This window comes from Stegodyphus dumicola, chromosome 2 (assembly GCF_044657685.1).
Source record: "Stegodyphus dumicola isolate Sdum_Otavi_A_Nest chromosome 2, ASM4465768v1".
Classification (NCBI taxonomy): Eukaryota; Metazoa; Arthropoda; class Arachnida; order Araneae; family Eresidae; genus Stegodyphus; species Stegodyphus dumicola.
Window position 1 is genome coordinate 262,976,020 of NC_140769.1, and position 18,428 is coordinate 262,994,447.

The 18,428-nt window shown below is 32.8% G+C and overlaps 1 protein-coding gene across 4 annotated transcripts in view; it reads right to left on the reverse strand.

Annotated features, from left to right (window-relative positions):
* The window catches only part of LOC118191827 (ciliated left-right organizer metallopeptidase-like), a 111,090-nt gene that overhangs the window by 14,699 nt on the left and 77,963 nt on the right, over nt 1-18,428 (reverse strand). For all 4 annotated transcript variants that reach the window (XM_085812104.1, XM_085812103.1, XM_035362684.2 and 1 more), the window contains 3 exons: nt 17,309-17,407; nt 3,804-3,899; nt 3,578-3,683 (listed from right to left, as the gene is read on the reverse strand). In XM_085812104.1, the coding sequence (XP_085668230.1) occupies nt 3,578-3,683; nt 3,804-3,899; nt 17,309-17,407 (301 nt within the window). The remainder of the gene's footprint in view (nt 1-3,577; nt 3,684-3,803; nt 3,900-17,308; nt 17,408-18,428) is intronic.

The window sequence follows — 18,428 nt, forward strand, 5'->3', positions numbered from 1 at the left end:
TATACTTTTTAAATACTAAATAAATTATGCAGGTAATTATAGTATATATAAACCATATAGAGTCATTTGGTTATTTTGAAGTAGGAAACATGAAAAATGAGCAACACCCTTGTCGGGACTCGAACCCTAGACCTCTTGAATACACGCCAAGTGTGTTAACCGTTACACCACGAACGCATGCCAAAAGGAGAGAGAAAATTCCTTACATAATCCCCCTTTTAAAGAGCAACTGGTAATAAGGGATCCAATTGCAAATCTTGGTGGTGAAGAATCATCATTTACCACCTTTTAGTTTGGGTGCCACTGTAGTTGCATTGGGATTTTTTGAAGCAGAAGACATGAAATATGTGCAGTGCCTTCACTGAGACTCGAACCTTGACTTCTCGAATACACACCGAGCGTGCTAACCATTACACCACGAAGGCATGCTGAAACTAGGGAGAAAATACCTTATAATTGTGTAGCTACCATTAATTATAAATATTTCTAGTTAAGTAATTTCAATTTAAGCCTGTTTCCACTTTACTAACCCACCCTCAAAATATATAGGTAACAACAATGTATCAGTAGCAATGTCCTGGGGCCACGTGTAATATTACTGTTATTTCAAGAAAAATTTAAAAGAAGGAAGGAACTAAAGTTCTCATTCTTAGAATTACTGCAAGACAAATATTCAGCTACACTTTTATTTCTTAAAATCATCCTTCAATGTAGGGAGAATCTTACAATCAAGTGGGCCTTATTTTCAAGTAAATACAATAATATTGCAACATTTTTATTACAAATTTTTTTTTAATTATTAATCTGTTAACTGGGTATGACGAAATTTTTCGTCATGCTGGGAAGACTATTTCAATGGGTATGATGAAATGTTTCGTCATGCTGGGAAGACTATTTCAATGGGTATGACGAAATGTTTCATCATGCTGGGAAGACTATTTCAATGGGTATGACGAAATGTTTCGTCATGCTGGGAAGACTATTTCAATGGGTATGACGAAATGTTTCGTCATGCTGGGAAGACTATTTCAGTGGGTATGACGAAATGTTTCGTCATGCTGGGAAGACTATTTCAATGGGCATGACGAAATTTTTCTTCATGCTGGGAAGACTATTTCAATGGGCATGACGACATTTTTCTTACATTTTTTTGCAATCTGTCACTTGACTGTTGTTCAAGAAAAATCAATCAGTGGAAACACCTGTCCACTCATAAATTGTGATAACACTCCTAATTTGCACAACTTAATTTCATTTTAGTTTGTATTTCAGTATTTTGCATATTAGTAATAAATTGTTGATTTGAGTAATTGTTAGTTTTTTATAAATATGGATAAAAATTATTGTGAAGCAGAAAATATTTTTGAATTGTCTGAAAGTGACGATGAAATATTGCTCGGGAGGTTTGGTAAATGACGTTGAATTCTAAGAATAAGTACCAGTTCGGAAGAAAGCGATAACGACTTCTTTACTGATGGTCCGGACATTGAATCAAAGGATGATGATGTTATAGACCAAAATACTCAACCGACATCAGCTGAATGGAAATGTGAAAGAATATTGCGATCGCCTTTCACATTTTTATCTCAATCTAGACTTACATTTGAAGGACCTGAAGAAAAGGATTGCCTTTTATATTTCGAGAAATTTATCGATGGGAATTTTGTAGAACTTATTGTGGAACAATCAAACAAATACGCCGGACAGATTTTTGAAAAAAAAAATACTTCCATGAAACCGCGTTCAAGATGTCTCTCGTGGGTTGACACAAATGACCGAGAGATGAGAGTATTTATTTTTTTACTAACTTTGCAAGGAATAATAGGAAAACCTTCTTATCAGCTTTATTTCACAAAGCCAGAAAGTCTGAAGACTCCATTTTTTATAAAATTATGTCAGAAAAAAGATTCCAACTCTTAGTAAAATTTTTACATTTTAGTGATAACAATGCTTTCGATCTAAAAGTGTGCTACAAAAAAACCTACAAAATCGATTCTATTTTGAACTATTTGAGAAACAAATTCAAAATGTTATACGTACCAGATAAGGAAATATCTGTAGATGAGTCTTTTTGCTATGGAAAGGAAGACCGTCTTGGAAACAGTACATTCTATCGAAAAGAAGTCGATTTGGTGTTAAATTGTATAAGATATGTGAAAATAAATCGGGATACATAAGTGATTTCATTATATATACAGGTAAAGACATGCAGTATGGTTCGAACTATCCAGAAGAACAGGGACCATATCGTATTGTTCTTGAATTGTGCCACGATTTGTTGGATAAGGGATATACGCTATATCTCGATAATTGGTATACTATTACTGATCTAGCTGAGAAGATGTGCAGAAAAAAAAACGATGTTGTAGGAACAATGCGAAAAAATAAAAAGGGAATACCATCTGATATCAAAAATTGTGTTTTCAAAAAAGATGAACATATTGCTAGGTTCAGAGACAAAATAATGATTATGAAGTGGAAAGACAAAAAGGATGTAATTATTATAATGAGTACTATCCACGGCAATAAATTTGTAGAAATAGAAAAACGAAGGAAAACGATATCAAAACCGGAAGTTATCGCTGACTACAACAAAAATATGGGACGAGTTGATCTTGCTGACGGACAAATGAAAACTTATGAAATCGCTAGAAACCAAGTAAAAAAGTATTACTATAAGATATTTTTACATGCACTAGACATGGTGTGTTTGAATGCATATCTTTTATACAAGAAAGATGGCGGTCTCCTAGATAGGCTTTATTTCCTTATCGAAACTGTAGAAAAAGGTGTTGAAAAATATAGAGACGGATCGCAGTTGCCATCTACTAGTACAGGACGATCATCTTTGACATCAAAACCATCTAGACTCTTTGAAAGACATTTTGCAGACTATATACCATCCGACTATTCAAGAGTAAATGTAACGAGGAGATGCAAATTATGCTATTACAAAGGTCTTAACGAATCGAGATTTTGGTGTCCTGACTACAGTGTTGCTTTGTGAATGCTGCATTGCTTTAGGGAATATCATACGAAATAATTGTTTAAATTCGTTCAATTAATTTGTTTTTCCGGATTAAAATTGTTTAATTTTAATATTTAATATCAAATATCATTAAATATTTTAAAACGATTTTCTTTTATTTATTCCTTGCAATGTGCTGAAATTACTGCAAAGGAAAAAGTCCCCATTGTGAAACGATTTTACTGAAAGCTTATTCCCCAGTTAACAAGTTAAGAATTACACACTCTATTTCAAAAATACTCTTTTTCTTGACAGTAAATAACAGCAAAATATTCTCAATTTTAGATAATCAAAAATAATCTACCATTGAAATCAAACACAAATACATTCAATTTTATTTTAAGAAGCAACATGCTTTATGTCTGTAACTTCCCTAACAGATACTCCTCTTTAACACACATTCCCCATTAATGGATAATTCCTGGGTTGTTGAAATAAACACCAGTGTATTCCCATTTAGTAGACATTTGCTGGTATTGGACATAAGCCTTGGCCATGTGAGAGTAACAAGAATTAAAATTATATATCATTATAAAGTTTATTACTTACCAAAATTTTCCCCTGGATGACAAATTCCAGCTTTCACAACTGACCCTTTAGAATGACAAAATTTACGATCTTGCGGGCAATATACAGTTATGTTACCTATTTCAACCTAAAAAATATATATGAACATAAATAATATATTTTTATCGGATTACAATAACATAAAATGGAAAACTGTTCAGATTTTAAACAGAAAAAAGAGCACAAAAGTGTTAACAACAACATGTACCTTATCTCTGTACTGGCAAGAGAGCCATGTCGAATTTACGAGCACTTCGTACACATTGGATGTTTTACACTTCATAACTAAACATGTTGGCTCAGCCTGAAAGCAGCAAATTATTAAGTATTAAATAAAAGAATGAAGGTAAAAAGTACAATGCATGATAATTTAGATCAAATTCTAATAATATATGAAAATTTATTCTACATCTGGCATTTAAACAATCCATATTTTCAATTAATTTTCTTCATACCTCGAATTTGTATGTTCAATGCACAATCCATAATAGGGGTTCCCGAGGGGTCTAAGACAATCAAGGGGTGAACTGAGGGTCAACAGCCAAATATGCATGGCCAATTGATCGGCATAAAATCCCAATGCTTATAAAAATTATTAACATTGTAAAACTGATAGTTAATTGTTTATTAATATAAAGTTACACAAAGTAAAGCAAGAAAGTATTTAGGGGGAAAATCCTATAAATTAAATATAAGGGACAAAATACAAAAAAAAAAAAAAAATTACTTAGTATGCTTTAAAAATTAATAAAAATTTTTAAATTTTTAAAATTAATAAAAATTTTTAAAATCTACAAATTTTTTATGCAAAAAGTGCAATAGAGGGGGGAAAGAGGAAAATTATGAAGTGCGAAAAACTTTTTCAGAAGATATAAATTTATTTTCAAGCTACTTGCAAAATTAAAAAAATAGATTTTAATGTTTGCTTCCAAGACACTGAAAATATGAATATTCCAGTAGGACTCGTTGAACTGCGATATATTTAATTTTGATATTATGATGGAACAAAAGTTGATTGCATTGAAGGAGGATGTTTAAGCATGAGCCTAATTCAAAACACATGTGTACATTAACTTTTAGGATTTAAAAGTCATCCGTGAGAAATATCCCCAAATAAAAATATTGTTGAATATTTGGGAATGAGGTGGATTAAGAATTAACTTTATGCCAATGATTAAAAAAACCTTCATCAATACATCAAGCACAGCCAACCACATTAATTAAAATCGAAATTTTGTGCAATTAAAATTTGTGATTTAGTTTCAGAAAATTTGTTTATATTTCTAAGATTAAAGAAATAAAAAATAATTATAAAACATAAGTCTAATACAGTCAAAAGTCGTTAATCCGGACTCGTCGGGACTTTGGCGATTCCGGATTATAGATCATCAGTTTAAATCTCGTAAGATGGCATGCAGAAAATCTAAAATGAAAAATATGAAACCGTAATTTATGAAATAAAGAACAATTATGATCTAAAGGGTATCAAAATATACAAAAAAAAAAAAAAAAAAAAAAAAAAAAAAACTTAATATTTATTTGTTTACTTTATTAAACATTTCTTTCAATGTAAGTTGTTTAAGTTGCTTCGTTTTATGTGATAATACTTTCTCTTCAATTCTATAAACAGACATAATTTCTTGTTCAGTTACAAAGTTCCGCTGTTCAAGTCCCGTAATTACCGTGCCGAGAATACCGACTAACTTGTCAATCGAAATTTTTTCGTTTTCACTAACCTCTCTGTCACCTTCTTCATGTCTTTATCTATTTTTGCAGCAATTCCACTTTTTGTTTGATGGACATCGAAACTTACTTTCGTTTTGTAGATCCTTTGGGAGCTCCAGCATCGTAAATTCTATTTGACATAATCGAAAGTTCAAGTTTACTTCTATAGTATTGCTCTTACAGTCTGCAAAAAATAATAAGCCGGATCTAATTCGAAAATTAAGGAACAACGCAATCATCAACATTAACTGAAATAGATAATTAGATAATTTTAGCATATACCGTCCGTTATACATACAACGCGCACGCGAAAACGTATTCTGTGCTTGCACACACGCATATGCGCAGACGTAAAAGGTCTTACGCGCACACATCAACGCCTATGCGCATGTGTCAACGCGGCGCATGCGCACAAAGTTTTTAGCTTTGAGGTCCGGATTATGGGTGTCCGAATTAACGACTTTTGACTGTATTTTTTTCCAAAACTTCTATTTATATACTTAGTTCAATTGTTATCCTTAAGTTACTAATGTGTAATTATCTGTACTATGAGTAAACTGAATGCTGTATAATATTACACAGAAAAATATATTTACAACCAGCTTGAATAAAGACTCAATGAAATATATGGAAATTGCCACCTTATAGTAATTTTGAAAGCTTGAAGTGGTCATTTGAAAGCAAAACATAGTGTTTCTATATGGAAAGTGCAAAGAACTTTGATGGCACTATCTTATGAAACACTATTAAAAAAAGCTAACAAGGTAATTGTACAGAAAACTGTTAGGATTTAAAATGTATGCATATATGTGAGACACACATATTGTACTAATTTTTTTATTAAATTAAACATATTATATTTACTATGTCGATTGTATAATTTCTATATGGCATCCATTCTGTAAAATGATGATACCATGAAATCAGTAAGAAAATACTGCATCCTGTGAAACCACAATATAGTTGTTAAAGAGTTAGCATTTATAATTCTTTTCTGTAATTTGTATACAGGCTTTCTCTATTTGTTTGACAGAATGAAAAAATAACAAGTATTGATAAAAAATATAAACTGTTGAAGTACAAATGCAGTTTTTTTTTTGTAGCATATGTGTTTTTGTCTCACATATATGCATACATTTTAAATCCTAACAGTTTTCTGTACAATTACCTTGTTAGCTTTTTTTAATAGTGTTTCATAAAATAGTGCCATCAAAGTTCTTTACACTTCCCATATAGAAACACTATGTTTTGCTTTCAAATGACCACTTGAAGCTTTCAAAATTACTATAAGGTGGCAATTTCCATATATTTCATTGAGTCTTTATTCAAGCTGGTTGTAAATAACTGTTCCATAGGGTTTTCATCCGCAGAGAACCCGTTGGCACTTCGGGAAAGAACCTGTTGGAGCCGTTGCATTTTTACTCGCCAAGCTCGCAGTTCATCGACGATGAGCCGAGCCGTAAACGTGATATTTTGTAAACGTGATTTTTAGTGCATGTAAATTCAAGTTAGCAGACAAAACAATATATTAAGCATATGGTAGTAAAAATTCACAGATAATAAGCATGTAGATGTAAAACTAACCGGTTCAACATGATATACGAAAATAAATTTGTATTAAATTTAAGTTAGCACAGAAAAGAATATATTATTAAGCATAAGACATATAAGCATTTATAACGGAAATAAAAATTCATTAAAAAATAATAAATTAGTATTAATATACTGAAATTAACCGGTTAAACGTGATATACGAAAAAAATTTGTCTTAAATTCCAGTTAACACAGAAAACAATATATTCCTTACACCAGCAGTGGTTTGCTAATTTTGATGACCATGATGATGCATCAACTATTCTGTCATCTTAGATAATCAATAATATTTTTTATTTCAATTTAATCATCTATTTATGTCACACCTGCCACCCTCTGAAAGGTTATTGTTAGAAAAGCATTAACAATATATTATCTTGTTAAAATTTTACACCATAAAAATTGATTTATTCTCATAATTTTTAGATGACATTTTTGCGGCCTACGAAAACAAATTATTTTAGAGGTTGGAAACCTCATGTTTCTTAGAGCTGAAAATAATTATGAACCAACGCGGACAGCCATGTTACAAATTAGCATTCACCCCTCCTGCCGTATTTTCTTCCTTTCATCCCGAACCAAGAACCGGCATCTATCTACGAAAATATTTCTATCTATTCGTTGTTAAAAAATTTTATCAAAAATAATAATAAATAAGAGAAGAATAATATACTAAATCTGCAAACGCGAACAATGGCAGTGAAAATTAAACAAAATGAACGCAAGAGGAATGGTTGCAAACTTCGAACAAATGAATAGGTTAAATCCGATGGGTTACCAGGTTTGAACTATTATCGCCAAAATTGGCGATATTTACATTTACCGGGTTCTCTGCGAAAGTGCTTCCGTTCCATAACTGGTGCATCTCAGGTATGTCAGGCAACATAGACATGAATATGTACAAAAGTAATACACATACGAATTTCTGGAAGAAGGTTGGGAAGAGAAAAGCCCAAGTTAAATATTATACTATCATTGTAAAGGGCAGGGCAGTGTTTTGGACAAATACAGGGCAGGCCTTTCATAATGATTTACTTTCTCTTCAGGAATAAGCCTAACTTACATATTTTTCAGTTCACTATTTCCGATACCTTCAAATGAGGATATTTGAAATGCTGTAAAGTCTTCTCATATGTTTTGGAATACTGTAGACCCTAGCTGAAAAGACTAAGCAGTGAATTCTTGCTAGGTCTTGGAAGAACAGATGACTGCAGAAGAAGGTTTAAATAACCTTTTTATTTGAACTTAATATGAACAGAAAATACATTCACTCAATGCTAACAATCTACCACCACTTGTGGCTAACTAACTTCGCAGAAAAATAAGATGTACAATAAAGTAATCTTGGCTGCATGACTGGCTCCATCGTTATCTGCTGCACACAGTAAAGCCGAACCTAGAATATCCATATAATCTAAAGATAGTGGCTAAGCACCAATTATTCACGGACAAAGCTACTTCAAATACGGGCATAAATTCGAACCAACTCTCCTCTCGAAGTCTTAAAACCACTGTCAATTTTAATAACATAGCGTGTAAATTCTGGCAGAAAACTGTCAGAAAGGAAAGTTTCTGAAGTTAAAAATAATTGGTTAGAAAAAAAAAGTTCTTTACAATGCTATGTGCACAGAAATAAGTTTTATTTATTAACTGTTTATCAGACCAGAAAACAGTTTTCCTCAATACTTCATGAAACACTATTTTTTGAAGAATCTTTGCTCTTAAAGATAACAGATAGTATTATGTGGTAAAGTCCTGCGATCATTTCTTTCTTCTCGCTTATTGACTTATCTGATGTACAATAAACATAATGTTGAACAGAACATTTTTGCTATCACTGCAAAATATTGCAACTAGGAATCTATAATTTAAATTAGTACTGGGAAAGAGTATTTCTAGAATCATGTGTCTACAGCATATTTTAAAGTAAAACATATAGCGAGTTGTGGCTTTTTGGGGAATGAACTACTTGGTGAAAATTCAGTACTACTGCAAAAAGAGATGGTGAATAAATATTTTTCTCATTGAAGCTCTTTCTGTTTTGCATGAGCTGAGTTAAAACATGAAGAATAAACTTAATTCAGAAAGATTAAACTTTGAATGAACATTTGCATTCTCAAACTATATTCTAAATCAATACAAATGCATGTGGAATGAATGCACAATCTAAAAATAGCTGACTAGCAAGTTTTTTTTTTTTTTTTATATATATATATATATATATATATATATATAGACAAAATGAAAAATTTTATTAACAAAATAAAAAAATATCTTAAATTTAAATTTCATTTACATTAGATATTTAACAAACATATATAAACAATACTAATAATATCACAGAGTAAAAAAATTCAAATTTATATTTATTTTCTATCTGAAATCTGAAGTTTCATACCGGCAGAAGAATTTTATTGGTTACACTTTGTAATTTTAATATATTGGCAGCTAAATGTTAAATTCTTAGACTAACATTTCTTTCAAATAAATCTAATATGTTTAATTAATCATTAAATAACTTATTTAAACTAAAAAAAACTCTGAGAACTTAAAAAATTTTCAGAAAATTTACCCAGTGGGACAAAATTTGAGAATATCTACAACCTAGTCTTTTTTTATTATTAACTTACTTTTCAATGAATAAATAAAATGCATATATTTATATGTAAATAATTATAAACTTTTTCATCTCTTACTACATGAAAATGGATTATCTGGTCCGCACTTCTTAAGCAGAAGTATCACCAGAGCCAATAGGCCAAGAAAATTTTTCAATTTTGGAGCAAGAGCTCAAAGAATAAATAAAGCCAATTAGAATTTTGAAAAAACCTAGTTAGAATTTTGAAGTCTTCTGACTAGGAGATGTGTTTTCCTCGTCAACGTCTTTATTGAAAAACACATTACATAGCTTACATTTTATATTTACAAAGAATTAGTTTTGAACATAAGTTGAGTTATACAATGCAACATCTTACAATAAGAAGAACAAAGAAAAGAATTCAATATTAAGTAATACAATAATTAGAAGAATAATAACATGGCAATACAAGTATAAGATATTACATGATACAATGAAAGTTACAATTACCGATCTAAATATAATATGAGTATTCCAAGATAGGTACAAAAATATTATATATATATATAACAATCAACTTATAAGTATAGCTCAGATTCATTATGGTATATGTATTCCATAAAACTTGATCTCAGAGATCGACCCTTGTCATTCTTGATTAGTTGTTTTAAGAGTTTCTAAAGTTATAGTTTGCTTGAAGATTTCTCTGCGCTTTGTTGATACACCGGAACAGTCTATTATCATATGGAGTGCATCCGCAGAATCATTACCACATTGACACTTGCATGTAGATTCCTTTAACTTGAATCTATTAATATAAGTTGGAAAGGCTCCGTGATTAGTGATAACTTGATTTAGGGAAAAAATCACTGAAATGCCGTTTCTCCGAAACATTCGGTAGAAGTGTATACGTATGTCGGCCTGTTTCTTCATCATTCCATTGTCTTTGCCATTGATCGAGAGCTTTCATCTTTGTCGTCCTGATAATATAACTCATAGGGATCTTGCAATCTAGGTATGTGTTCAAGTAAATCCCTTGTTTGGCTAGCTCGTCGGCTTTTTCATTGCCGGCAGTGCCTTGGTGCCCTCTTATCCAATGAAGCTTTGCTTTTGTAAAAGCCAGTAGTTTCTTGATGGCGATAATGTTCTGATTAAAAATATTGTATTTATGAATAGACTTTAAAACAGCTTGGCTATCCGAATAGATATGCGCCGAACTGTGGTGTGATTTTAACCATAGTAATGCCGACTTTAATGTTAAAGTTTCGGCTTGATAGACTGTATTAGTCTTATCTAGTTTAAACATAAATTGATCTTGACAAACTCCATTCGTGAAGGAACAGAAACCTGCTCCAGTACCGTCTTCACTCTTTGAGCCGTCCGTATAGATTTCCAATCCTTTATTGATTGGAGGCTTGTTGTCCCATCCGAAGACTTGAATATGAGCTGGATAAGAATGCCATTTTTGTACTGGAAATTCAATCTGATCTCTTGAAACTTCTAAGTCCTCATATTTAAAGTCAGTCCATCCTCGTTTGGTACATTGGATGATGCTTTCCATATCCAATTTAAGATCAAGCGGCATTATTCCAGCAATCACTTGTAGAGCTGCAGTAGGGGCAGTCTTATAACTTTTGGTCATTGCTAGAAGTGCTATACGTTGTATAGAATTTGTTTTGTTTCGCATTTTTACCGTAGGTGGGTACCACCAAGCAGGACATATGTATACTATAGTACACTCTATTGCACGTTTATAAAGTTCTTTCAATACTGGTTTGGGCATCCCAGGTAATCTAAGTAGATTGTTCATTATTTTACAAACTTTAGATTTAATATAATCTAGATGAGATAGCCAGGTAAGGCATTCATCGATAACTATTCCAAGATATTGAATAGATTTTTGTCGTTTAATGGTATAATCATTCATCTTTATGGTTGGTGCTGAATAGGCTGCACCACGCTTTTTGATCGCTATAAACATAGACTTTGACTTTTCTGGAGAAAATTGAAGTTTGCACTTGAGTGCCCATTCTGATAGTTTTTGAAGCGCCAACTTTGCCTTGGTTTGAATTTGCATATGCGTAGATCCTGTTACTAGGAGTAAAACATCATCCGCATAAGCTTGGATGTGGATTCCCTCGTGTAATTCAAGTTTTAAAGCTGTATTCATCACTATATTCCAGAATAGTGGTCCAGAGTTGGATCCTTGTACACATCCTTTTTCTTGTTTTATGGAGTATTGAACATTATTTATTTCATAAATGATATGTCTATTATCCAATAAACTTTCAATAACTTTATAAATATTTAGAGGACATCCCAGATTGCGGAGTTCCTGTAAGAGAAACGGCCACCAGATATTGTTAAATGCACTCTTTATATCCAAAGAGATAACATTGGTGTAATTATTATTACGTCGGTTTGCTTCTATTTGTGAGACTATGTCCTTAATGGCATCCGCGGAACATTTTCCCGCCGTGAAGCCGTATTGTTGTTCACTTAGTTTGGAATTCGATACTAAGAAATAAGTCAATCTGTTTGTGATTAATTTATCATAGACTTTACTCCATGCGTTAAGCAAGCAGATAGGGCGGTAAGCATCAGGAAGCTCACCATTTTTTCCTTCTTTTGAGAATAGTACTAATTTCGCTGTCTTCCAGCAGTTGGGAAATATTCCTCTACGGAAGAGTTCATTCAATAACGCTACTTGTAATGGCGGATTAGCGTAAAAAACTTCAGCTATAATTTCTTTAGGTATATTGTCCATTCCAGGTGCTTTGCCTGGATTGAGGGATTTGATAGCATTTTCCACTTCTGGAATTGTAAACGGAACATTGTTTATTGAATTATACGGAATCCTTAAGTTATTACGGATTGTCGTATGTAGCTCCGTGTCTTCACTGATTAAATCTTTGGGAAAGTGGTAATCCATTAAGAAACGTATAGTTTCTTCTATTGTAGAAGTCTTAGTTTTATCTGGTTTGAGTAACGCTTTCAATTGTAGTGGGGATTGCATAGTCCCCTTAGCAATGTCATAGTGTACCCCGAAGGGTGAACTAGGACTTAGACGCTCCAGATATCTTTTCCAGGTTGTTCTTTTGGTTTGCATAAGCTGTCTTTTATAGAGAGCAAGGTCCTTTTTATAGACTTGCTTATAATGTGCTCTTAATTCATCATCATGTGAACATTTTTGATAACGCTTTCGCAAAGCGAGGATTCTTTTTCGTAAGATTGAGAGTTCCGGAGTCCACCAAGGGACCCCTTTGTGTTGAGTTTTAACATATTTTCCCTTGGCATGGGTTGCCAAGTCACAGTATTCCTGGATTTTCTGAGTCCACTTAATTATAAGTTGATTAAGATCAACTGTATCGTTAGGCAAGTGGGATTCCATTGAACCAAAGAAGCGACCAATTTTTGCCTTGAGTAATAGCCAGTCCATTTGTGAAAGTTTATATTTAACTCTTTGAGTTGAGCTAGGATGCTGATACATAATTTCGAAAGAGATATAACAATGATCACTTAAAGTGATACAATCCATAACTTTCCAATTATGAATGAAAGACGTAGAATAAGTTGATCTGGAAGCTGTAATATCAATCCAGCTCTTCCCCCTTGTGCAGTTATAAGTGGGGGGACCATCCGGATCGTTCTCAACAACCAGTCTATGCATTGTTAAAAATTCTCTAAGTGTGCGTCCTCTGGGATCCTCAAAAGGGGAGCCCCAGAGCTCACTTTTCGCATTTAAGTCGCCAAGGAGAAGAAGATCATGTTGATCATCAAAGAAACGTTCAGCTAAGTTTAACAGATTAGTTAAATCTGTTAAGTCCGTTATAGGTTGACTATAACAATTGAAAATGGTTATTGTCCTGTTTTCAATCTTTAATGTAATAACATTTAAAGTAGAAGAAGCGTAAGTATTCAGAACCGTAAGTCGTGGATTAACCACTACTGTGGCTGTTTTGGGACGTTCATTTGGAGAAAAGATGACTCTGGTTAGAGTCGGAAAGCCAGACGGCTTGTCATTAATACAGTATGGTTCTTGAATAAAAATCAAGTCGTAGTCAAAAATACAAGTTTTTAGTTGTGCGGTTGCTACATGTGATCTTGCTAAATTGATTTGCAACGCTTTTATACTTTGAATAGGTTCTCTAGCCATAATTGATTTTCCTTCAAAGATCTTCAATTTCTAGCTGTCTGCTAGGACAGTCTTTTGAAAAACTTGAGTGCTGCTCGTCTAGGTGTTTATCACTATTCACATTCCTTTTTGCACAATTAATACATTGTTGGTAGTTATTATCACAATTTTTGTGGGAATGTCCCACTTCTCCACAATGTCCACATGCCTCTTCTGTTTGGCATTGTTTAGAAATATGTCGGTATTGGCAGCATTTAAAACACTGCGTTGGTCTGATATATTCTCGTAAATTAAAACGTTCCCAATTAACGCACAATTTGCGTAACTTACTTAATTGTTTGAAAACCTCCGGTGAGGTTTTGAAACCCAATGATTTCCATTCTTATGCTTGATAGAAAATTTAATTTGTAGGCCATCACCGTCGATGCCTTCGTTTTGAGCTAAGATAGTTTCCTTAAGTTCTTCCTTAGTCAAATCCTTTGGAATGTCATATATTATGATTTTGGGTAGTCTACGTGTAGGACGTACAATTTGTAAGTCCTTTTTAAGTTCTGGAACAGTATTTATTTCATTTTCTAGCGTCTCTATATCTTCCGCTTTATTAGTCTCTATTAAGAGACCACCTTTTGCCACATTTTTAAGTCTTTTCACTCCAATGTGGAGCTTTGTGGGATCAATAGTTTTTAAGAGCTTCTTTCTGATATTGTCTGGTTTATCCCCTTCATTTGTGGGGTATAATATAGTGACATGTTGTTTGTCTGGTTTTCTCTGTGTTTTGGATCGGTCACGGGCTGGACGTTTAAGTACGTCCGCATAAGTCTTTAATGCTTGTCGTTTGTTGTATTTGTCCTTCCATGTGTGCCATCTCGACACACTACTCAGTTAGAAGGTTGAACATCAATTGAAATTGATGTCGAATATCAGCAGCTACTGCCTTGTTTATGCCAGAAGCTTTATTTGTCAATATTGTCTCTAAGGTGGCAATATATGCCTGTCCTTCTTTGAGAATGCCTTTAGAACTCATTGTAATGTAAGTAGAGTTATTCAACACTTAACAAAATAATATGCACTAGGTCTGTAGACCGACCTGGTACCCTGGGGTTCACACCAAGTCAGTAAGTAGTAGGCACTTTTGCTCAGGCTTTCGACCCTCCTTGGAGAGGGAGCCCCCCGACCTCGCCAAGGTACCTGAGCATTGGGAAAGCACGAAAAAAGAAGTGAAACAAAATATTCAGAATTATATCAATTTTGCACGATAATATCGCATTTCAATCGCATACAAATAATCATATTTCTAATCGCTTTCCCCGGGGGGTCATCTCTTACTACAGTCTGACTATTGATTCTGACAAAATTTTCAGCCTTCAAGAGTAATACTAGAAATTATCTTCATTGGGGATTACAGATGCTCATTGATCAATTGGTTTCTTATTAAATTTCAACCATGAGAAAGACTATTCACCTATTAATGTACTAGAAAGCCTGGCGGTCATATGAAATGACCACTGTTCTAGATATTATAAATTGTAATTAAAATGATTTGTGCAAAGGTGTCTGCTAATTTAATCTGAATTACCCAGAGCAGGCGGTGAGGATGCCCCCTTTGCTTACTGCGCCACGGGGTTTCGTCCTTCTACTTGCTTAATTGCTTAAAGTAGAGTGCAATGAAGGAAACCATTGGCGGTACATTTCTTAAAAGTCCACCGCTAGCTCAATCAATAAAGGTGATTTAAATAATGAAATGTTAATTCATATATCAAAAATTTCTTTGTACGTAACATTTCTTGTGTAGATCTTTCCATCATTTTTAAGCTCGCCTTGCAGACGACCATCAATTATTTTTAATTTTACTTCCGTTCTTGCCCAAACTCTTGAACAGGCAACATAAAGTTGACCGTGTCCAAATGTAGGCTCAGGTAAAAAAATGCCCTGAAACTTATGGATGGTCATAGCAAAGGCAAGTTTTACAGGAAATTGTCTCCGTCTCAATTGAAACGGCAACCCTGTGCCATGGCAACTTCACCCCATTGGCTAGTACAGTTACGCAAGCAACCAATAAACTATGGGCAACAAACAGACACTTAAGCCGCATATATATATGGGGTGAATTAACATCCTCTCCTCCGAAACGGCTGGCTCCCGGGCTTAGCAAAGCACACCATTGGATTCCACAGGTCCATGGCACGCCATTTTGACCATTCGCGTCTTCTTGGGACTTTAATTAGCCTGGATATTAATTAAAAACTAATTTCCCCCTACGGTTTCTCTACATTTTCCACTTTCTTTCTTGTGTTTTCCATATTACAGGGATTTGGCTACATGGCAAATTCTTTTTCTCGAATATCTACGGAACGGTTCAGAGTTGAAATTCGAAACGCATATCCACGGATTCCAAAAAATTCTCCGAACCTGTCAATACCGTTCTCATCTTCGTACGACTTTAATCTGTCGAGATCTTAATTAAAAACTGCGGAAACATTAACTTCCGCGCTCATTTTTCCGAGTGGCAACAATAAACTATCGGCGACACACACTTTAACCGCTTATATATATAAAGATTCCTGAACAATGTGATTATTCTTAGCACAAAAATTCGTAGTTACACTTATTTATTTTTTGACATATACACATAAAAGGTTATAAAATCTGTATTTTTATACCTCTGAATAAGGTTCCACTTTAAATTATCTCCATTTATTATTTACATTCATTTTTTACAGAAATGGAAATGATGGAAATTCGGGCTTCAAATAATTAAAATTTTGAAATCTTTGCAACACTGTATTGGCTGCAAATATGCAATTGAGACGTTTTCATGAACTGCATAAAATGCTTTGGGAAGGGGGTGCATACAGCACACAGGCAGCCAGTTTAAGACTACTGTTCTAAATAAACAAAAACTCTTCAAAAAGCTGAGGAGAATATTGTGAATTTTTTACATAAATTAAGAAGAATTAACAAAAATGTTTATCACACGTACCCCCCCCCAAAAAAAAGATTCCCCCCCATAGAGCAATATTTTTAGAACATACTGGTAAAATTTTTAGTTCCCAGTTAAAAATATGAACATCTGTAATGCATTTGACACTGACATAAGCAAAATAAGTGTCAATTTAAGTTAAAGGAAAATAACTTATAATAATTGAATTCTCAAAAGAAAAAATTTTAGATTTAAATTTCATGTTTAGTGATGCTAATTTTCATTTAAACAAATTAATTAAAACTTAAATAACATAACTCAGTTACCTCTAATATATGCAGAAAACCTGAAGAATGCAAAATATTCCAAGCCTTTAATTAATACAAAATTTAAGTAAATATAAAAGAAAGAATTCACTGACTTGCATCACTTCCCTATGCACATTTTCAACCTACTCTAAATATTTCTAAAATTTAACGAGCAGTTACAAAATTAAACAATTTTGGATATTATAAGTTTTGCTGTGAGTGAAACAACACTCAATATTATTTTAATTGACTCTCATCAAACTTTAATAACAAATATCTCAACAAGTGTTTCTTGCAAAAATCAAATTTTTTTGTAGTTAACTTACTAGTGCATAATAAACATTTTATTAACTCTCTTTTTCTGTTCTGTAGGGACTATAAGAAAAGTTAAACCTTGCATATACAAAAACCATTCAATATATTTTTTAAATGGGCATAATAATTGTAATCTTACTTCCTGTTTTCCCTCCTGCATCAACATGCATCGCTGTTCTTCCCCACTAGCTTTGAAATCAACTTCATAAAGTGTTCCTTCATTATCAATACATTTTTTCTAAAGAATAAACAAATTTATCGTGAAAAGTAATAGCTTATTAACCTAATAAATACAAGAAGTTCAAATTTATGCAATGATTCTAAAAGTAATATATATAAAAAATTAAATAATTAAAAAAAAACACATAAATGAAATTAATGATCAATGTAGATACAGTCATTGAAAATCAAGTAACATAAAAAAGATGGGAAACTGAATGTCTCTACACATCCTATTTCCAATTTTCAAACCTACTTAAACATTTAAAACTTCATTAAATTTATTTAATTTATGAACCATATTTCTTTGTGTATTTCTCCCTATAGCTTTTTAGTGCCAGATTCCGAAAAATAAAAAAAATATTCATTTAATATTCTTCTTCTTGAAAGCGTTCAGACAACAAGCTCTCCTAATTGAAAAAATGAATTTGTCCACATAGTGATTGTTTTCGCCTTACTATCAAAGACACACCCTCCTACACCAGAAGTGAAGGTCACGTCGAAACCTTCCCTTTTAATTGCTGAACTTTATGCCAGCCTAATCCATGACTCGACCCAAAAATGAAGAAAACACTAATTGACATTAATCTACAATTTCAACGAGTCTGCTTCACACCTTCTTTAATTATTTATGGACAATTCAAAGCCTGAGGAGTAGTAGAGATGACAGTAAGAATGGGTAAGATTCAAGGTACAAGTAAACAGAAATGGAGCTACCTTATTAGATAATATAATGCTAATATTACTATATATTTTTAACAAAATGTAAGTTTCATTCAGAGAAATATTTTTGTAATAAATATCTGCAATTTACCCATGATTACTTTCCAGTGTTCTTACTTGTCCTTCGAAAAGTAAATTTTTTGCATGACTTTTCCAACTTAATTTCTTCAGAAAAAAATTAACATAAAAATGAGGAAAAATACACAAATATTACAGAACAGCCATTTTTTTTCATTCATTCTCATTAACAGCTTTTGCCTAAATATTTTACATGTTTTGTTACTGTAGTTTCAGAAACTACTTCCTTCACTACAAGT